Raw genomic sequence first — 23,374 nt, 5'->3', positions numbered from 1 at the left:
TCAACTCCTGACCTCATTATAGACTTGGCTCAAACATGGACAAAAGAGCTAAAGTCCAGAGGGGAAATGGGAATGACAGCGCTTGAGATCAAGACTACATTCAACCAAGTGTGGCATCAAGGAGTTCTAGTAAAACTGAAATCAATGAGAAACAATACTGTGCTGGCTGGAGTCATAGCTGGCACATAGGAAAATGGTTGTGGATGTTGGAGTTTAGTCATCTTAGATCCAGGGCATCTCTGCAGGAATTTCTCAAGGCAGTGTCCCAGGCCTAACCATCTTCAGGTGCTTCAAAATTAACTTTTCCTCCAACATAAGTTCAGAAATAGGGATGTTCATCGATGATTGCACATGGTTCAGCATCATTTGCAACTCCTTAGATATTGAAGCTATCCATGTTCAATTGCAACAAGATCTGGACAATATCCTGGCTTGGGCTGACCAGTGGCAAGTAACATTTGTGCTTCACAAATCCCAGCCAATGACCATCTCCAATAAGAGAGCATATAACCACTGCCCCTTGGTGTTACCAAGACTGAATTTTCAACTATCAATATCTTGGGGTTACCATTGATCAGAAACTTGCTGGACTTACCATTTAAATACATTGGCTCTAAGAGCAGGTCAGACATTGGGAATAGTGCAGTGAGTAACTCATCTAAATCTTCAATGCCTGTTCATTGTCTATAAGACACACGTCAAGATTGCAATGGAATATTTCCCATTTGCCTGGATGGATGCAATTCCAACAAAACTCTAGAAGCTTGACACCATTTCGCTAGACCATCTCATTCTAGATTTCTGTTCATATATATCAATGCCAAATCAATGTGGATGAGGATTGAAAGAAATTAGCTCTTGGGCTTCAATCGCCAATGAGAGCTGCAAGTGGTGTTCCCACCTCCACAGGCAATTTTACACAAGGGAAATAATACATTTTGGTCTTCCTGTCTTACTTGACTGCTAGACCTCAGGAAATTCCCATAAGGAAAAAGACACCAGTGGCTGGGAGAATTTTTTTGAAGTTGGAAGAGCACTCTGGTCCTCGGTTGTCAATCAAAACATTTTGTTTTAATCGAGCTTTTGCTGGTGAGTGCCAGAAATTGCTGAGGAATCCTGAGCCCAATGTAGGCCAAGCCTTGTCCAACTCATTGGCAGCTGGTTTCTTATTGGCAATACTGAGCAGGGCCCTTGATTTACCGATAGAACATCAAAACAAAAGCTCCATGAATTTAATTGTACTTCCAATATTGGTCAGGTTGGGTGGAGACAGTCACATTGTTAAATGATAGTACGCTTTGTGCAAAATTTTATGTCCCAAAGAATGATTAACATGTGCTAATTTCTAACTATCTACATTTAGAGATTTAAATCTTTCAAATTTGCACCAATCACGCACCCTCATGCAGGTTCATCAATGCACATAAATGGTTGGGAGAGACAGGGGTTCTCAGACGTTTTAACTCTTACCTCAGTCTGAATCATGTTAATGCGCCATGAGGACAGAGTCTTCACAAAGTTGTAAACATCAACAACCCCTTCATATGTTGCCATGTCCATCATCACATCCAGAGCAATGTAGCATCCAGTTCTCCCAGTACCAGTGCTGTAATGCCCAAAACAGAGAATGAATTTAAAACTTATTGAGCATATCTGGCACTGGGTAATTAATAATTGATTAATATTGTCCATATCACTCACTATAACTATTTTATCAACATGTTACATGAACAAAACTACATAAATGATGTTTTAAATTTACTAAAAATAACTTAGAATGCAAGAAATTGGGCAGCTGAATGTTCTTATTAATATGAAGCAAATTTCTTGAAAATTTTCAGCAGGATAATTAAGTGTACATGTGAATGATCGTTTGATATATTTTATCAGCTGTTATTATTAAATTGGTGTCTGTTAATAGACACTGAGTATTTATAAGCACAATTACTGTGATGATGAACCTGTCATGTTGAAATAGTGTAGATATTAGTTATCGTTGTTGCTAAATGCTGGTGATTTATTTTTTGGTGTGTGTCAGTTGCTTTAAAAATGCTGAGTTTATAGAACATAACCATTGCAAATTGCATCAGTTTTTCTTTAATCCTCACCCTGAATTTGAAATTAGTATTTGGAGAAAGTGAGGACTGCAGATGTTGGAGATCAGAATCGAAAAGTGTGGCACTGGAAAAGACAAACCCTAACCACGTAACATCTGGAGGAAGAATGCCTCATCATCCACCTTGGGACACTCCAACCACATGGGATCTATATGGATTTCACCAGTTTCCTCATTTCCGCTGCCCCCACCCTTAACCCAGATCCAACTTTCCAATCGGGACCGCCCTCTTAAACTGTCCTACTTGTCCATCTTCCTTCCCACCAATCCGCTCCACTCTCCTCTCCGATCTATCACCTTCACCCCCACCTTCATCTACCTACACATACCCAGCTACCTTCCCCCCAACCCTGTCCCATTAATCTCTCAGCCCCCTTGGGCCACAAGCCTATTTCCTGATGAAGGGCTTATGCTCAAAACGTCAATTTTCCTGCTCCTCGGATGCTGCCAAACTGGCTGTGCTTTTCTAACACCACATTCTTCGACTTAAAGAGGGACAGGACTGGCAACTGAATGTCCCAGGACTTAAATGTTTCAGGTGTGATAGAAAGGGTTGTAAAAGGGTTGGGGGAGTTGCATTACTGTTAAAGGTGTATCTCACAGATGTACTGAGGGTGGATACGTGAGAGGACTCGTGCAGCAAGGCAATATGGGTCGATCTCTGGAATAGGAAAGGTGAAATTACAATGCTGGGGATATACGACAGACCTCCCAACAGCTAGACAGAGATAGAGGAGAAGGGTGGCATGGTGGCTCAGTAGTTAGCACTGCTGCCTCACAGCAACAGGGTTGGATTTCAGTCTTGAGCGACTGTCTGTGTGGAGTTTGCACATTCTCCTCGTGCTTGCATGGGCTTCCTCCGGGTGCTCTGGTTTCCTCCCACATTCCAAAAGTTGTGCAGGTCAGGTGAATTGCCCATAGTTTTAGGTGCATTCGTTAGTGGGAAATATAGGGAAATGAGTCTGGGTGGGTTACTCTTCGGAGGGTCGGTGTGGACTTGTTGGGCTGAAGGGCCAGTTTCCACACTGTAGGGAATCTAATCTAAAATGAAGACAGATTTTGGAAAGATGTAAAAATAGCAGGGTTGTTGTAGTAAGTGATTTTAACCTCCCCTATATTGACTTACTCATGTTGGGGGCTTGGATAGGGCAGAATTTGTAAGGGCCATTCAGGATGGATTCTTGACACAGAATATAAACATTCCAACCAGGGAAGGGGTTATACTGGGCCTGGTTTTGGGAAATGAGTCCGGCCAGGTGAGTGAAGTTTCAGTGGGGGAGCAGTTCAGGAGTAGTGACCATAATACCATGAATTTTAAGATAGGGATAACAGCAGTTCTCGCATGAAGGTGTTCAATTGGGGGAAGGCGAACTACAATGATATTGAGCAGGAACTGGAGAATTTTGATTGATGGTGGCTATTTGAGGGTAAATCCACATCAGATATGCTGGAGTATTTCAAATGGCAGTTGATAAGAGTTCAGGAGCAGCATGTTCCTGTGAGAGTGAAGGATAGGTGTCACAAGTTATGTGAACGTTGGATAACAAGGGATGACCTTAATCAGAAAGAAAACATACATTAGTTCTAGAGGATGGGAACTGACAGAGACGTTGAAGTAAACAACAAAGGTAGGAAAGAATTTAAACACAGAATTAGAAGGGCTAAAAGGAGTCATGCAAAGTTGTTAGCAAACTAGATTAATGAGAATTTAAAGGCTTTTTATGCAGATACAAAATGCAAGAGGATAACCAGTGCAAGGGTTGGCCCACTCAAGAACATAGGAGGGAATCTAAGTGTGGAGCCAGAAGAGGTAGATAAGGTCCTAAACGAATACTTTGTGTCAGTATTCACCATAGAGAAGGAATTGGTGGAGGATGATTGCAAGGAAGGGAGTGTCAAATTTCTAAGCCAAGTTGCTATGAAAAAGGAAGAGGTGTTGTGCGTCTTAAATAGTATTAAGTTAGATAAGCCCCCGGGTCTAGATGGGATCTATCACAGAATACTGAGGGAGGCAAGAGAACAAATTTATGGAGCATTGATAGACATCTTTGCATTCTCTTTGGCCAGACGTGAGGTCCCAGAGGTCTGGAGAATAGCTAATGTTGTCCCATTGTTTAAGCAGGGATAATCCTAGAAATTACAGGCCTATGAGCCTCATGTCAGTGGTTGGGAAATTATTGGAAAAGATTCCCAGGGACCAGATCTATATGCATTTAGAAGCAAATGGACTTAGTAGCAATAGACAGCATGGTCTTGTGCCAGGGGAGGTTGTGCCTCACTGATTTGATTGATTTTTTGAAGAGGTGACAAAGAAGATTGATGAGGGAAAAGTGTTTGATGCTGTCTGCATGGACTTCAGAAATGCCTTTGACAAGGTCCCTCATGGCAGACTGGTACAAAAGGTGAAGTCACATGATATCAGGGAGGAGCTGGCAAGAATGGATTCAGAACTGGCTGAGCCATAGGAGACAGTAGGTAGTAGTGGAAAGAGGCTTTTCAGAATGATGGCTGTGACTAATTGTGTTCCACAGGGATCAGTGCTGGCACCTCTGCTGTTCATGGTCTACATAAATGAAGTGGAAGAAAATATGGCTGGTTAGAAAGTTTGTAGGCAATACAAAGATTGGTGGGGTTGTGGATAGTGAGGAGGATTGTCAGAAGATGCAGCAGGATACAGATCAGTTGGAGACACAGGCTGAAAAATGGCAGATGGAATTTAATCTGGACAAATGTGAGGTGATGCATTTTGGAAAGTTAAGTACAGTTTGGAAATTATACAGTGAATGGCAGAACCCATTAGGAGTATTGATTTGCAGAGAGATCTGGGTGGGCAGGTCCACAGATCACTGAAGACGGTAGCACAGGTAGATAAGGTAGTAAGAAAGGTTTATGGCATGCTTGCCTTCATTGGGTATTAAGTATAAGAATAGGCAAGTTATGCTGCAGAGTCAAGATTACAGTGGTGCTGGAAAGCACAGCAGGTCAGGCAACTTCCACAGAGCAGGAAAATCGATGTTTCAGGCAAAAGCCCTTCATCAGGAATGAGGCAGGGAGCCTCTGGGGTGGAGAGATAAATGGGAGGGGGGGTGGGGCTGGGGAAAAGAGTACAATAGGTGGATTGAGATGAGGATGAAGTGTTCCGTCTCAGAATACTTAACCCCAGGGCATCAATGTGGACTTCAACAGTTTCCTCATTTCCCCTCCCCCCACCTTACTCCAGTTCCAACCTGCCAGCTCAGCACCATCCTCATGACCTGTCCTACCTGCCAATCTTCCTTCCAATCCATCCGCTACACCCTCCTCTCCAAACTATCACCTTCATCCCCCACCTCCATTCACCTGTTACACTCTTAGCTACCTTCTCCCCAGCCCCAACCCCCTCACATTTATCTCTCCACCCCAGAGGGTCCCAGCCTCATTCCTGATGAAGGGCCTTTGCCCAAAACATTGATTTTCCTGCTCCTCAGATGCTGCTGACCTGCTGTGCTTTTCCAGCACCACTCTCATCTTGACCCTGATCTCCAGCGTCAGCAATCCTCACTTTTGCTAAGTTATGCTGCAGCTTTTTAGAACTTTAGCTAGACCACTCTTGGAATATTGCTACAGTTCTGGTCACTGCATCACCAGAGGATATGGCTGCTTTGGAGAGGATACAGAAAAGCTTTACTTGGATGTTGCCTGGTATGGGGGATTTTAGCTGTGAAAAAAGGTTGGATAGACTGGATTTGTCTTCACTGAAATGCAGGAGGTTGAGGTTGACAGCAGTTTATAAGATTATGAATGGCACGGATAGAGTGGAAAGAATGAGACTTTTTTCCCCAGAGTGGAGGGGTCAATTACGAGGGTATGTAGGTTCAAGTTGTAAGGTAGGGGAGGGAGAGGGGAGATTAAAAGAGATGTGTGAGGCAAGTTTTTCACGCAAAGGGTAATGAGTGCCTGGAATGCGCTGCCAAAGGAGGTGATAGAAGCAGACACAATAGCAATATTCAAGAATCACCTGGACAAATAAATGATTAAATAAACACCTCCTCCCACTCCACCAAAGACATGCAAGTCCTGGGCCTTTTCCACCACCAAACCCTAACCACCCAATGCCTTGAGGAAGAATGCCTCACCTTCTGCTATGGGACCCTCCAATCACAGGTGATCAAGTGGATTTCATCAGTTTCCTCATTTTCCCTTCCCTGACCTTAACCCAGATCCAACCTTCCAACTTGACACTGCCCTCTTGAACTGTCCTACCTGTCCATCTTCCTTCCCACCTATCCACTCTACCCTCCTCTCTGACCTATCACCTCCATCTTCATCTTCATCTACCTATCACATTCCTAGCTACCTTCCTTCTGGCCCCTTTCATTTATCTCTCTGCCCCCTTGGGCAACAAGCCTTATTCCTGATGAAGAGCTTAAGCTCAAAATGTTGATTCTCCTGCACCTGACTGGCTGTGCTTTTCCAGCACCACACTCTTCGACTCTGATCTCCAACATCTGCAGTCCTCACTTTCTCCTTGTCCCTCTTTAAGCCATGTCTCCATAATTGCAATCATAATATAGTTCCAAGTATTAACCAAAGCTATAAGTTCATCTACCTTACATATTATACATGAATTTCAGACAAATTTCCCTGCTTTTTGAAGAACTGTTTCTCTGCCTGTTCTTGTTCTTAATTACATTTGCTTTGGTTTCTACCTCTTCCTCAATTTCTGTACCTACTGCCCTACTCCCATGCTCAATTATTCTATCAATTTAAACCCTCTCCAACCATTCTGCCAACACCTCCCAGAAGGAAATCACTCGGTCCTACCCAGACATAACCCTTCCAGTTTGTACAGTTCCCACCTCCCCAGAACTGGTACCAATGTCCATGAATCTAAAACCCTCCCCTCACACCATCTTTTCTGCCATCTGTTCATCCTATATATCCTGCTGTTTCTACTCTGACTAGCTCATGGCACTGGTAATAATCCTGAGGTTTGAGGTCCTACATTTTAGCATTCTTCCTAGTTCTCTATGTTCTGGTTTTAGAACTTTATCCTTTTTTTAAACCTATATCATTAGTACCAACATGAACACTTTGGTGTTCGTCCTCCCCCTCCAGAATGTCCTGCAACTGTTCTGAGACATCCAGGACCCGAGCACCAGGATAGCAACATATCATCCGGGACTCTCGTTTGCAGCCACAAAAACACCTAGCTATTCCTGTTACAATTGAATCTGCAAAAAAATTGAATTCAAAACAAATCTGGAATGAAGAGTTGACTGATGACCATGAAACCATTGTCAATTGTTGGAAAACCCATCTAGTCCACTAATATCCTTAGGGAAGAAAATCTGCCATCCTGGATCTTCATGGGTTGCTGCATGGCCTTTTGTCATGTGTCTTGCTGTGATGGCTTCCAGGTATGTTTTTATCCCCCCACAGAACCTTTCTGAATGTTCTGTGGCCTTTGGTCAACTGGGTCATGAGCAGGGTACAAAGCATCCAATGGGGTTCCACCAACACCCTTCATTATTACTATGCCGGGAGAGTGCAAAATACATGGCCTCAGGCATTGGTTGGAAGTCAAGGTGGTGGAAATTCTGATTGATACTTTCCAATACACATTCCTTGAGCTGACTACAGCTGGTTCACCCTAAACATGTGATCTCATTTACTTGTTTTCCATTATTTTCTGTCACCAATAGCTGCTGGCTGGTGTTTAATCTAGTTTGGCCAATTTTCTATCAGGCCTGATATCGCGGGATGTGGTCAGAGTGTTGAGTACAGGAGATAGGAAGGCATGTTGTGGCTTTACAGGACATTGGTTGGGCTATAGTTGGAATAGTGCATGCAATTCTGGTCTCCTTCCTATCAGAAAGATGTTGTGAAACTTGAAAAGGTTCAGAAATGATTTACAAGGATGTTGCCAGTGTTGGAGGATTTGAGCTAGAGGGCGAGGTTGAATAGGCTAGGGCTGTTTTCCCTGGAACATCAGAGGCTGAGGGGTGACCTTATAGAGGTTTATAAAATCATGAGGGGCATGGATAGAGTAAAGAGACAAAGTTTTTTCCATGGGATGGAGGAGTCCAGAAACTAGAGGGCATAGGTTTAGGGTGAGAGGGGAAAGATAATAAAAGAGACCTAAGGGGCAACATTTTCATGCAGGTAAGTGTATGGAATGGGCTGCCAGAGGAAGTAGTAAAACTGCAACATTTAAAAGACATCTGAATAGGAAGGGTTTGGAGGGATATGGGCCGGGTGCTGGCCAGTGGGACCAGATTGGGTTGGGATATCTGGTCGGCATGGACGAGTTGGACCGAAGGGTATGTTTCCATGCTGTACATCTCTATGACTCTATAATTGACAATGTACAACGTCCATGCCTGTTTCAGGCTTGCTCCAGTACTCCAGTGAAGCTCAGCGCAAGCTGGAAGAACAATACCTCATTTTCTGCTTGGCAACCCTGCAGCCCTCCAGACTCAATATCAAGTTCAATAATTTTATGGCCTGAACTCTCCCGTGTCCTAGCCTCCTACCTCACACCAGGCCTTGTTATCACATAGTCTGCCATTACACACTACCGATTGTTAGCCACCAACAGTCTCCATTAACAGCTATTCACCCTCCTAGCAAGACTGTAATTGACTCCTTTGTCTGTCTAACTGTTCTCATCTCTCTTTGGGCTCTATCTGCACCTATCGCTTACTCCTTACACACCCTCCTTACCCTATCGTCTGTATATAAATCAACATTTCCCTCGCTACCATCAGTTCTAAGGAAGGGTCACCAGACCCGAAACATTGACTTTGATTTCTTTTCACAGATGCTGCCAGAATTGTTGAGCTTTTCCAGCAACTTCTGTTTTTGTTTCTGATTTATAGCATCTGCAGTTCTTTTGTTTTTTTATTAGAGGGAACTTTGGTTTAACACCTTACATGAAAGATGCAACTCCAGAACTGCACTTGAAAGTCAACTTTTATGTCTGTGCTCAAGTGTCGAAGTGGTACTTGAATCTAGATCTTGTGACCCAGAGACAAGAGCACTACTAACTGAGCCACATCAGATGGACATCAGTTGTCACATCAACAGGAAACAAAATAAGAAACTCTGGCCAGAAAGCAATATTTGTAAATAATTCATGATACAGTATCACCCTGAAACCTTTGCTTTGTTCACCTTGTCACAAACATTGCTTGAACAGCCCAGTATCTAGCATATCTGTTTTTATTTTTATTCAGTTCTAATTGGTACATGGACATTTGACCAACAAGACAGGAAAGCATTAAGATTCATATCAAGTGTAAAGAAGAGGAGGAAGAACTACCAACACTTTAAGCTTCACACCTTGGAATGAATACATTTAAACTGTTAACAAGATACGCCTAGGATAGTAATTTAAAGTAGTTTGGGAATTTTGGTTAGGAGTAGTAAACATAAATTAGAGAAAATTGATATTGGGAATAATCTGAGTGATGAAGATTTAATATTGAAAAAAGTAATTGTCCAGAAGAGGCAGTGGTGGATTAAATAGAGTTTTGACATTCTAATTGAAGATTTCACTTTCAAATTCTAGAATGATAAAGCACAGAATTTGGTTCCTCATACTTGTGCTAGCTATTTAGGAGATCTAACCAACTAGTTCCACTACCTCATTGTTTTCCTGAAAGTCCTAGAAATTTACATTCAAATGTTTCTATGTAAAATTTATTTTTGAATTTGCTTCCACTGTTTTCACACCTAAGATATGGGTCTTATTGGGTGTCTTAACATTTTATTCCCTTTGATTCCACTCTGTTTAGACCATGGGGCAGAGTCTACTATATCAGGGTGATAGGCAAACTAAATCCACCTATGTACTTCTTGAAAATTCAAACTTTGCCATATGATCTTCCAATAAGCATCCATCGACTGCGGAAGTTCCAAATCTACCAGGCTGCTCCTACGAAATCTTAAATCCACTTCCCAGCAAGGGTATGTAGACAAGGGGTGGCAGCAGGAATGTATTTAATTTTCCCAGCTGAAGCTAGGAAACTTTCTGGTTGCTGTTTAGAAATTGCTGAGATTGGAATCCAATCACAGAGAAACAAACGAATCTTACCCTGTCTGGTCTGCTACAGCTTTGTTACATTCCTGGAAGTATATTTTGCCAGTAAATCAATGGAGAAATCTCCTGCCATGCCAAAACCTGAAGACTTTTCCATTAAAACACTTTTAAAGATGGCTTATTTCAGACAGCAGTTCATTCTTGCATTACTTTGAGTTGATATTTGAGTTGTTATATGGTCTCTAACCTGCAGTGAACGACTAGTGGCCCTGATTCAGGAGGATTAGCAGCCTTGACACGGCGAATAAGTGCGAGGAGACCTGTTGCATGATAGGGAACTCCATGTTCTGGCCAAGCAGTGAAATGAAACTGCAGAATTTCACGTCTGGCTGAGCAATACACCTAGAAGAAATAAAAGGGAATCTATAAATGAATGTGCCAGCAGTTGAAGACAAAAGAAAGCAAATCCATAACAGCCATTTAGGTCTTCTGTGAAATGGTTGGAATCAGTAGAGAAAAATTATCAGCAATTTATTTAACTTTCTTAAGACATTGATTTGAATTGCAAATGATTGCTTTAGTTTTGAAGGTTATAAATATGGACATTCATCAAGGTGAAGCCTGTTCTCGTTCAGATTGATGCTGTGCAGAAAATGGACAGCAGATTTGCCAATCAAATTGAAAGAATTAATAGTTAACCAGTTTTGGGTCCATTGAACCAATTTGCTAATTTGTTACTTAATCAACTCTAAAAATGTTGTGCCATAATTAAAATGCACAGTGGTGCAATTAAAATGCATAATTAAACTTTAGTGAACAGTACTGAATGGGTGACATTGAATTGAACACCAATTCAATGCCCTACTCTGAATTTATTTCTGCTATGTTAACAATGTAAGTACAGATATATTCCTAGCTGCATTGTTGGAAGGAAAAACATTGTCTGGGATAATAAAGGATGCCTGAGCTCCTTCAAATAAAATCTGGGATTTTTAGGCAGGCAGAACCTCAGTGTAACAGCTCATCTAAAAGCTGTACTGCTGATGATGCAGATCTACCTTGGTACTGTGTTGGAAAGTCAGTCCAGATTATGTACTCATGCTGCTGGTGCAAAATTTTGCAGAACATTCTGCAGCAGGAGGTTGGGGATAAGGTTTGGTGATGGGATCATAATAATGTTACTGGGCTAATAGTGCAGAAACCCAGGCTAAAGGTTTGGAGACATGGGTTCAAATTCACCATGACAGATGTGGACACCTAAATTCAGTAAAAATGTGGTCCAAAAAGCAAGCCTTATGACAAACATCTAACCACTGAGAATTGTTACAAATGAAACATTGGTTCATTAATGTCCTTTTAGTAAAATATACCTGCCATCCTTACCTGGTCTGGTTTAGGTATGACTTCAGATCCACAGCAATGTGGTTGACACGTAACTGCTGTCTGGGAATTAGGGATGTGTAATAAATGCTGGCCTAACTAGTGACGCCACAAGCCATGAACAAATATTTTAAAAATGAATTTGCCAGTTCTAATCATAACTATGGAAAATAACCATTCAAACTGACTTTGTGGAATTTAAGTCAACAGATTTAAATTTTAAAAATGTGATGAATAGGTCAGATAGTTAAGCCGACCGGTTTAGAGAGATTTTACCCTGAAAATCTGCTGTTAACAGGCTGAATCTGGCTTCTCTCACCTCAGTTGGTATGAATACGTGGTTCATTAGTTTGGTTACAAATATAACTGAAAAACTAAGTGCATATCTGGTAATTTGATTAATGGAGGAATTCAATTAGTATTGAAATAATGGGGAGAAATTTGATGCTTGCTTCCTTTCATTTTTGTTTTTTCTATCTTTATTGCCCTGGAGGACTGGGCTCAATTACAGAAAAAGGATAAAAATCACACAACACCAGTTTATAGTGCAATAGGTTTAATTGCACTAGCTTTCAGAATGCTGCTCCTTCATCAGGTAGTTGTGGGCGGGTATAAGATTGTAAGACACAGAATTTATAGCAAAAGTTTACAGTGTGATGTAACTGAAATTATATATTGAAAAAGACCTGGATTGTTTGTTAAGTCTCTGATCGCTTAGAATGACCATGTTGGTTTTAGTACTTTCAAAATCCCATGCAAGACTGCACAAAACACTACATCGGACAAACAGGAAGACAGCTAACGATCCATATACACGAACACCAACTAGCCACGAAACGACACGACCAGCTATCCTTAGTAGCCACACACACAGACGACAAGCAACATGAATTCGACTGGGACAACACTACCATTATAGGGCAAGCCAAACAGAGAACAGCCAGGGAATTCCTAGAGGCATGGCACTCATCCACAGACTCTATCAACAAACACATCGACCTGGACCCAATATACCGGCCACTACAGCGGACAGCACGAACTGACAACCGGAAGCGGCAGAGACAGGCCACTATAAATGCCGGAGCAAACATCACAGAAGCGCTTCACAGGAGGCTCCAAAGCACTGAGGATGTCACCTAGACAGGGGACAAAACGTTTGCAAGACAAATTCCAAGCTCGGCGAACAGAACCACAACAACTTTCATATGTAATTTACAAAACATTTTTAAAAGTTACATTCTCAAGTGAATTTTAACAATTGGTGTCATGTCGGACCAGATAGTGCATTGAAGGTGTGAGGTGTCCTGTGTGAGACTGTCTGTGCCCTAATGGTCAGATTGATTCTAATCTAAAAAACCAATTTACAAAATCTTACATGGATTCATGCAGTTTTCGAGCAAAGTAAAATGTAATTCTGCAAATACAGATTCACCCCACAAATGTATATGTGTATGTGTGCATGTGGGTGTGTGTGTGAGGGGTGGGGGGGTGGGTGTCTGTGAGAGAGAGAGAGAGAGAGACAGAGAGAGAGAGAGTGTGTGTGTGTGTGTGTGTGTAGGGGTATAAGTCTGTGAGAGGGTACATGTGGGGAGTGTATGTGTGAGCGTATGAGAGGGGGTCTACATGAGTGTATGGTGAGTGTGTGAATGTGTGTGTGTGTGTGTGTGTGTGTAGGAGTTTGTGTAGGAGTGTCTGTGTGTGTGTCTGTGTGTGTGTGTGTATGTATAGTGCAATGGGATCACCTGTAGTGTGATCTTCAAGTCATGACAGAGAAAGGAGTTAGCTGTTTCATGAATATTTGATAAGTAGTTAAACGTTCCATTTCATTCTTAAAGTATTATACAAATTGGAGTAAAATAGCAATGAAGCCCTTCCTGATGAAGGGCTTATGCCTGAAACGTCGATTCTCCTGCACCTCAGATGCTGCCTGACCTGCTGTGCTTTTCCTGCACCACACTCTCGACTTTAATCGCCAGCATCTGCAGTCCTCACTTTCTCCTAGTAAAATAGCTTATATAAAGAGCAACATTAATAAGTAAATAGTATAATTAAGCAGTTATTAAATTTTGTCAAGGATGACAGAGCAGGTGATGTGTTCATGGCTTGAAGAGTTTCAGTTTTGATTCATTGAGCTGGAGGCTGATATGCAGTCTTTGCAACACGTCAGGAAAAGGGTCAGTTACCTGGATACATTGTACCAGGAGACAGTCATGCTAATTTTGTTCTGCTGTTCCAATTTGGCCAATTGTCAAGAACAGGAAGGTATGTGGTTAAAGGTGAGATAGGTAACGGAACCTGGGCCAGAAATGGATGGGTGTCAACCTTTGCAATTGTCTAACAGGTTTGAGGTTCTCTCAGCTTGTTTAGATAAGAGTGGAGGTAAAAACAATGACTGCAGATGCTGGAAACCAGATTCTGGATTAGTGGTGCTGGAAGAGCACAGCAGTTCAGGCAGCATCCAAGGAGCAGCGAAATTGATTTTGCTGCTCCTTGGATGCTGCCTGAACTGCTGTGCTCTTCCAGCACCACTAATCCTAGATAAGAGTGGAGGCTGCATTGTGGATGATCAAATTGACCTGTTAGTGTCATACAGGAAACCATTCAAATAGGGCAAGGAACAATGGTACTGGGGATAAAATAGTGAGAGGGATTGACAAAGCTCTCTGCAGCAAACAGAGAGAGCCTCCACAGCTGTGTTACTTACCATGTTCTAGGACTTGAGAAATTTACTCAGGATCCAGCTGTCATGGTCCAGGTAGGTACAAATTACATTAAAAAAGAGACCCTCCAAAGTTATAATCTCTGGATTATAATTTGATCAATGTTCAAATTGACATAGGAAACATTACATTAGAGAGACAAATAAGTGATTCAAAGATTGGTGTGGAAGAAGTAGATCAAGGGGCACTGACACTAGGATGGGGGAAAGTGAGGGTAATAGCTTTGGAATGATCTCCATTTGAATCATGCTGAGACCAGTCATCTTGTGATTCTCGTAACTAGACAAGGAGAGAGATTTTTAAACTAAGTAGTGGAACAAGAGATCAAACGTAGAAAGATATAATATATTAAAGTGTAGAGACAAAGAAAGAGAGGAAAACAGTAGAAAGCAGGAAGAGATGTGAAGAGAAAAAAATCTAAAAATGCATGAACAATCAAGACCAGATGTTAAAAACATACAAAAGATGAAAATAAAGGTTCTATATCTGAATGTTTATTGCATTCATAACAAAGAAAACAAATTGATAACAGATAATGAAGTAAATAAATATGATCTGGTAGCAATTATAGAGATGTAACTTCAGGATGACCAGAGTTGATGTCTGAATATTGAGGGAGATATGACATTCAAGAAAAATAGGAACCTGGGTAAAAGGTAGAGTGGTACCATACTTAATCATTTGAATAAAAGTAAAATATAGTGAATGCTGGATATCTGAAGCAAATATCCAGAGAATGCTGGAGAAACTCAGCAGGTATCTGTAGAAAAAAAATCTTACATTTGGTATGACTTTTCTTCAGAACTAAAATTGTTGGAAAATGGTTTCTTTTATGCTTTTCAGAGAGGGAGACTACGGGTCCTGTCTACTAAGAGCAAAGTAGACAAGACATTTACAAGACAAGGCTGTTGTGGGCTGGGGTGGGGCAAGAGTGTAGGAAGAGTGGAGCGCAGACATAATGTAGTCATTTCTGAAGTTATGGAATCCAGTGTTGAGACATTGTGACTGTAAAGTACCTAAGCAGAAAATATGGTATTGTTTTGTTGAAACATTGCAGCACATCCAGGACTGAAGTGTGAGCATAAGAACAAGGTGGTTTATTGAAATGGTAAGCAATTGGGAAGTCAGGGTCATTCCTTTGGGTAAAATGGAGGGGTTCTGCAAAGCAGCCACACAGTCTACATTTAGTGTTGCCACTGTAAAGGAAACTGCAATGTAAGCAGGAAGTCCAACAGACTCGATCAAAAGAAGTACAAGTAAAACTGCTACACCTGGAAGGGGTGTTAAGGGCTTTGAACAGTGAGGAGGGAGAAGATGAATGGGCAAGTGTAACACATTCTGCAATTGCACATGGAAAGTTGCACAGATGTGTGAGGAAGTGTTGGGAGTGATGGAGAAGTGGACTTGGGCGCTATGGAGGGAACATTCCAAGCAGAATACTTTTGAGATTATTTCTTAAAATGCCTATAGTGTGGAAGCAGGCTATTCAGCCCATCGAGGCCACATTGACCCTCCAAAGAGCATCCCACCCTGACCCACCTCAACCCTGCATTTCCCATGGCCAATCCACCTAGCCTGCACATCTTTGGACTGTGGGAGCAAACTGGAGCACCTGGAGGAAACCCATGCATACACAGCATGAATGTGCAAACTCCACACAGACAGTTGACAGAGGCTGAATTAAACCCGGATTCTGGCACTGTGAGGTAGCAATGCTACCACTGAGCCACCGTGCACCCTAAAGCAAACATTCTGGAATGGATCACAGACCAGGTTATATTATGTTTGCTGTTATGTGATATGACAGGACTAATTTATGACCTCAGAGCAAAGGCACATAAAGTAACAATTAACACAATATCTTACTACCAATTTGAAAGGAAGATGATTGGGTCTGAGATTAGTATTTTGACCTGACATATTGCTAGTGGAGACAAGAAGTCCAGGCTTTTCATCTTATAATCATGGGGACTATGATGAAAGATACAGACTGGAAAAACGAACACCAATACAGCAAGAGACATGGGTGTTGATTGGTTGTATCTTTATTAGCAGGGCGATATAGCAAGAACAATTAACTGTCAATCTTAGGTCTCAGAAGGCAGGTACACTCTCACTGGTCAGGGTATTGCCATGGGATTACAACAGAAGTTGGCAGTTTCCATTACCTTTTTTGCCTTGAGAATCTTACAATGTAAACTCCTTTCACCTACATTAAAGAGAATGTCTGCTAACACCTTAAAAAATGCTCTCAGAATGCATACTGAAAACACATATGCGCAGTGCTGCCAGTAACATTATTCCAGCCCGTTCACTCATATTCATTCTGCTTGTCTAGGTGCAGCCTTTTGTTTTATTGGCAGAATATTTCACGAAGTGTACATGTGCAGAACCTTTCATGGGTGCCAGGAGACACAGCCTACATAGACTATATGACCTGTGTATTAATTAACTTGCACAATATTTTGATGATGGTGACTACTGATGGTCTCTGGTGTAATTCTGCCTCTTGATATATGTGACAAGACTCATCCTCATAGTTCCATGCATGTATGGGCTACCTAAGACAAATAAAGCTGTGTTCCTTGATATTCTATTTTACTTATATATGGCTATGCACATCATGAATTGGGCAAATAGATGTGTGACTTGTTGTAACTAGTTTTAAATGAATTTTCCACATACTCTGAAAGATTCCTTCATTTTCACAAACATATGCAAGACCTACATATTGATAGAAATAGCATATCCATGTGCTCTTTTGACATTGCTAACTTATTTACAAACATGGTAAAAACAATGACTGCAGATGCTGGAAACCAGATTCTGGATTAGTGGTGCTGGAAGAGCACAGCAGTTCAGGCAGTATCCAAGGAGCTTCGAAATTGACGTTTCGGGCAAAAGCCCTTCATCATTTACAAACATACCCCTCAAAGAAGTCATAGAGACATTGAGATATACAGTATGGAAACAGACGCTTCGGTCCAACCCGTCCATGCCGATTAGACATTCCACCCAATCTAGTCCCACCTGCCAGCACCCGGCCCATATCCTTCCAAACCCTTCCTATTCATATACCCATCCAGATATCTTTTAAATGTTGCAACTGTACCAGCCTCCAGCACTTCCTTTGGCAGCTCATTCCATACACGTACCACTCTCTGCGTGAAAATGTTGCCCCTTACATCTCTTTTATATCTTTCCCTTCTCACCCTAAACCTATGGCCTCTAGTTCTGGACTCCCTGACCCCAGGGAAGAGATTTTGTCTATTTATCATATCCATGCCCCTCATGATTTTATAAACTCTATAAGGTCACCCCTTAGCCTCCGACATTCCAGGGAAAACAGCCCCAGCCTATTCAACCTCTCCCTATTGCTCAAGTCCTTCAACCCTGGCAACATCCGTGTAAATCTTTTCTGAACCCATTCAAGTTTCACAACTTTTTTCCGATAAGAAGGAGAACTGAATTGCACACAATATTCAAAAAGTGGCCTAACCAATGTCCTTTACAGCAAAACATGACCTCCCAACTCATGTACTCAATACTCTGACCAATAAAGGAGGGAATACCAAACTCCTTCTTCACTATCCTATCTATCTGAGACTCTACTTTCAAGGAGCTATGAACCTGTACTCCAAGGTCTCTTTGTTCAGCAACACTTCCGAGGACCTTATTGTTAAGTCCTGCTAAGATTTGCTTTCCCAAAATGTAGCAGCTTGCATTTATCTAAATTAAACTCCTTCTGCCACTTCTCAACCCTTTGGCCCACCTGGTCAAGATCCCATTGTAATCTGAGATAACCTTCTTCACTGTCCACTACATCTCCAATTTTGGTGTCATCTGCAAATTTACTAAATCTACCTCTTACGCTCAAATCCAAAACATTTATATAAATGATGGAAAGTAGTGTACCTAGCACCAATCCTTCTGGCACACCACTGGTCACAGGCCTCCAGTCTGAAAAACAAACCTCTTCCCCACCAACCTCTGTCTTCTACCTTTGAGCCAGTTCTGTATCCAAATGACTAGTTCTCCCAGTATTCCATGAGATCTAATCTTGCTAAACAGTCTCCCATGGGAAACCTTGTCAAACGCTTTACTGAAGTCCTTATAGATCATTTCTATCACTCTGCCCTATCAATCCTCTCTCTATCACTTCTTCAAAAAACTCAATCAAGTTTGTGAGACATGATTTCCCAGGCATAAACATGTTGACTATCCCTAATCAGTCCTTGCCTTTCCAAATACATGTACATCCTGTCCCTCAGGATTCCCTCCAACAACTTGCCCACCACCGAGGTCAGGCTCCAGTCTATAGTTCCCTGGCTTGTTTTTACCACCTTTCTAAAATAGTCGTATCACGTTAGCCAGCCTCCAGTCTTCTGGCACCTCATCTATGACTACCGATGATACAAGTATCTCAGCAAGGGGCCCAATAGTCACTTCCCTAGCTTCCCACACAAGTCTAGGGTACACGTGATCAGGTGCTGGGGATTTATCCACTTGCATGCATTTCAAGACATCCAGCACTTTCTCCTCTGAAATCTGGACAATTTTCAAGATGCCACCATCTATTTCCCTACATTTTATGCCTTCATGGTCATAGAATCATGGTGGCATACAGCACGGATACAGGCCCTTCAGCCCAAAAGTGTTCCATGCCGACAAAATGTCCATCCACTCTAACTCCATTTCCCTGCCCTTGCCCCTTATCCTTCTAAACCTTTTATATCCATGTTTTTGTCCAAATGCCTTCTGAATGTTGTTAATGTACATGTCTCAATCACACCGCTGGCTGCTACTTCCATATGTGTACCACCCTCTGTGTAAAAAAGTTGCCCCTCAGGTTTCCTTTTATTTTTTCTCCTCTAACCTGATGCCCTCTAGTCGTTGATTCCCAACGCTGGGAAAAAGACTGAGTACATTCACCCCATCCATGCTTCTCATGAAGTTATACATTTCTATATGATTTCCCTTCAGTCTCTTACTCCGTAAAGAAAAATATCCTCACCTGAAAGACTCTCCTTATAACTCAGACCTTTGAATCTTGGCAGCACCCTTGTAAATCCCTTTTCTATTCTTTCCAGTTGAACAACATCTTTCCTCTAGCAAAGTGAACAAAACCGAACACAATACTCCAAGTGCAGTCTCACCAATGTCCCGTACAACTGCAACATAACTCCCCAACTTTGATGTTCAATGCCCTGACTGATGAAGGCCAGTGTGCCCAAAACCTTCTTCATTGCCCTGTCTACCTGTGACTCTACTTTCAGAGAACCGTGCACCTGAGCTCCAAGGTCCCTCTGTTCCACTACACTCCTTAAGGCTCGAACATTCACCACAAAACTCCTACCTGGATTTGACATTCCAAAATGCAACACCTCACATTTAGAACATAGAACAAAGAACAGTACAATGCAGAAGAGGCCCTTCAGCCCTTGATGTTGTGCTGACCTGTGAACTCATCTAAGCCCAATCCCCCAACACTATTCCATCATCATCCATGTGCTTTTCCAAGGATCATTTAAATCTCCCTAATATGGCTGAGTTAACTACATTGGCAGGCAGGGCATTTCACACCTTTACCACTCCCAGTGTAAAGACTTCCATTGTCTACCCTATCTAATCATCTGATCATCTTGTATGTCTTTATCAAATCCCCTCTTAGCCTTCTTCTTTCTAATGAGAACAGACCCAAATCTCTCAGCCTTTCCTCATAAGACCTTCCCTCCTGACCAGGCAACATCCTGGTAAATCTCCCCTGCACTTTTCCAATACTTCTACATCCTTCCTGTAATGGGCCAACCAGAATTGTACACAATATTCCAAGTGCAGCCATACTAGCATTTTGTATAGTTGCAGCATGACATTACAATTCCAGAACTCAATCCCTCTACCTATAAAACCTAACACACCATATGCCTTCTTAACAGCACAAGCAACCTGGGTGGCAACTTTCAGGGATCTATGCACATGGACTCCAAGATCCTCTCCTTATCCACACTATCAAGAATCTTTCCATTGACCCAGTGTTCTGCCTTCCTGTTATTCTTCCCAAAGTGAATCATCTTACATTTATCTGCATTGAACTCAATTTGGCACCTCTCAGCCCAATTCTACAGTTTATCCAAGTTCCCCTGCAACCTGCAACATTCTTCCACACTGTCCACCACTCCACTGACTTTAGTGTCATCTGCAAACTTACTAACCCATTCATCTATGCCTGCATCTAAGTCATTTGTAAAAATGACAAACAGCAATGGTCCCAAAGAGATCCTTGTGGCACACCACTAGTAACTGGGCTCCAGGCTAAATATTTTCCATCAACCACCACTTGCTGCCGTCTTATAGAAAGCCAGTTTCTAAATGACCCTGAAACCCATGCCTCTGCATTTTCTCCAACAGCCTACCATGTGGAACCTTATCAAAGGCTTTACTAAAGCTCAGGTACACCACGTCAACTGCCCTAACCTCATCCACATGCTTGGTCACTTTCTCAAAAAAATCACAGAGGTTTGTGAGACATGACCTGCCCTTGACAAAACCATGCTGACTATCTACAATCAAATTGTTGCTTGTTAGGTGATGATAAATCCTATCTCTTATAATCCTTTCCAAAACTTTTCCTACAACAGACGTAAATTATCTGGGTCATCTCTACTGGCCTTCTTGAACAAGGGCACAACATTTGCAATCCTCCAGTCCTTTGGTACTAAACCTGTAGACAATGAAGACTCAAAGATCAAAGCCAAAGGCTCCAACACCACCTTCCTTGCTTCCCAGAATATCCTCAGATAAATCCCATCTGGCCCAGGGGACTTGTCTACTTTTGCTCCTTTGAGAATTGATAACAACTCTTCCTTACTAACCTCAATCCTTTCTAGTCTAATATCGCATATCTCATTCTCCTCCTCTACAATATTCTTCTTTTGCTGAGTGAAAACCGAGGAGAAATATTCATTTAGCACCTCTCCAATCTCCACAGGGTCCACAACCAACTTCCCACTTCTGCCTTTGACAGGCCCTATTTCTACCCTAGTCATCTTTTTATTCCTCACATTACTATAGAAAGCTTTAGGGTTCTCCTTTATTCTACCTGCTAAAGACTGTTCATGTCCTCACTTTGCTCTCCTTAACTCTCTCTTTAAATCCTTCCTAGCTAATCTGTAACTCTCCATCACCTCATCTGAACCATCTTGTCTCATCGTCACATAAGCCTCCTTCTTCCGCTTAGCAAGAGATGCAATTTCTGTGGTAAATCACAGTTCCCTTGCCTTATCACTTCCTCCCTGACTGACAGGGACATACCTATCAAGGACATGCAATATCTGTTCCTTAAACCCTAGGGTTAGTAAATTCGCAGATGACACTAAAGTTGGTGGAGTTGTGGATAGCGACGAAGAATGTTGTAGGTTACAGAGAGACATAGATAAGCTGCAGAGCTGGGCTGAGAGGTGGCAAATGGAGCTTAATGCAGCAAGTGTGAGGCGATTCACTTTGGTTGGAGTAACCGGAATGCAAAGTACTGGGTTAATGGTAAGATTCTTGGTAGTGTAGATGAGCAGAGAGATTTCGGTGCCCATGTACACAGATCCTTGAACGTTGCCACCCAGGTTGACAGGGTTGTAAAGAAGGCATACAGTGTTTTAGCTTTTATTAATAGAGGGATCGAGTTCCAGAACCATGAAGTTATGCTACATCTGTACAAAACTCTGGTGCGGCCGCACTTGGAGTATTGTGTACAATTCTGGTCACCACATTATACGAAGAATGCAGAAGCTTTGGAAAGGGTGCAGAGGAGATTTACTCGGATGTTGCCTGGTATGAATGGGAGTCTTACGAGGAAAGACTGAGGGACTTGAGGCTGTTTTCGTTGGAGAGAAGAAGGTTGAGAGGTGACTTAATAGAGACATATAAGATAATCAGAGGGTTAGATAGGGTGGACAGGGAGAACCTTTTTCCAAGTATGGTGATGGTGAGCACAAGGGGGCATAGCTTTAAATTGAGGGGTGATAGATATAGGATAGATGTCAGAGGTAGTTTCTTTACTCAGAGAGTAGTAAGGGTATGGAATGCTTTGCCTGCAACAGCAGTAGATTCGCCAACGTTAAGTGCATTTAAATCGTCATTGGACAAGCATATGGCCGTACATGGAATAGTGTAGGTTAGATGGGCTTCAGATTGGTATGACTCGTTGGCGCAACATCGAGGGCCGAAGGGCCTGTACTGTGCTGTAATGTTCTATGTTCTATACTGTCTCTGACTTTTGTTATCTCATTTCTGAAGGCTTCCCATTTTCCAGCCATCCCTTTATCTGCAAATATTTGCCCCCAGTCAGCCTTTACCCAATTTAGAACTGCAACTTTTAGATCTGGTCTATCCTTTTCCATCACTATTTTAAAGCTAATAGAATTATGGTCACTGGCCTCAAAGTGCTCCCCGACTGACACTTCAGTCACCTGCCCTGCCTTATTTCCCAAGAGTAGGTCAAGTTTTGCATTTTCTCTCGTAGGTAAATCCACATATTGGATCAGAAAATTTCATTGACATTTGCACTATGCCACTATATCATGGCAATCTAGATGTGCCACTGGTATCTGCATTTGTGCAGATTGAAATCATGAATTTAGCAACTCAGGCAGTTGAGTTCAGTTTCAATGATGCCATTTACAGCCAAGAAGATGGTGAAGTTATGTAATCCCCTCTAGCCTAACTCTTGCTAATATCTTTGAAATGTAACTTTGATTGACGGGCCACTAACCTCCTACCCCATGGATACATCCAATATATAGAAGACATATTTGTGAAAGTTAAAGCTACAGTGTCATTAAATACTTTTTAATACAGCTTAATAAACTCCAAAACAAGCAAAGAGAATGCTGGAGAAGCCCAACAGGTTTGGCAACATCTGTGGAGAGAGAAACAGAGTCAACAATTTGAGTCAGGAATGACTCTTTGTAATGAGTCTTCTGAGAAGAGACAAAATGTAAACACAATTTCTCTTCACAGATGGAACTAGACCTGCTGAGTTTCTCCAAACTTCTCTCCATTTGCTTCAGATTTACAGAATACACAGCATTTTTCTTTTAATAAATTCTATTCTACACTTTAATTTGACACTGGTGTCAGTAG

At 41.9% G+C, this 23,374-nt stretch overlaps 1 protein-coding gene across 1 annotated transcript in view; it reads right to left on the bottom strand.

Moving 5' to 3' along the window:
* The window catches only part of LOC140453410 (receptor-type tyrosine-protein phosphatase U-like), a 476,064-nt gene that overhangs the window by 34,969 nt on the left and 417,721 nt on the right, over positions 1-23,374 (bottom strand). The window contains exons 28-29 of the mRNA XM_072548057.1: positions 10,387-10,541; positions 1,471-1,606 (exon numbers count right to left, since the gene is read on the bottom strand). Coding sequence (XP_072404158.1) covers positions 1,471-1,606; positions 10,387-10,541 — 291 coding nt within the window. The remainder of the gene's footprint in view (positions 1-1,470; positions 1,607-10,386; positions 10,542-23,374) is intronic.

This window comes from Chiloscyllium punctatum, chromosome 27, assembly GCF_047496795.1.
Source record: "Chiloscyllium punctatum isolate Juve2018m chromosome 27, sChiPun1.3, whole genome shotgun sequence".
Lineage (NCBI taxonomy): Eukaryota > Metazoa > Chordata > Chondrichthyes > Orectolobiformes > Hemiscylliidae > Chiloscyllium > Chiloscyllium punctatum.
This window is presented reverse-complemented; position numbering and strand designations above follow the sequence as displayed.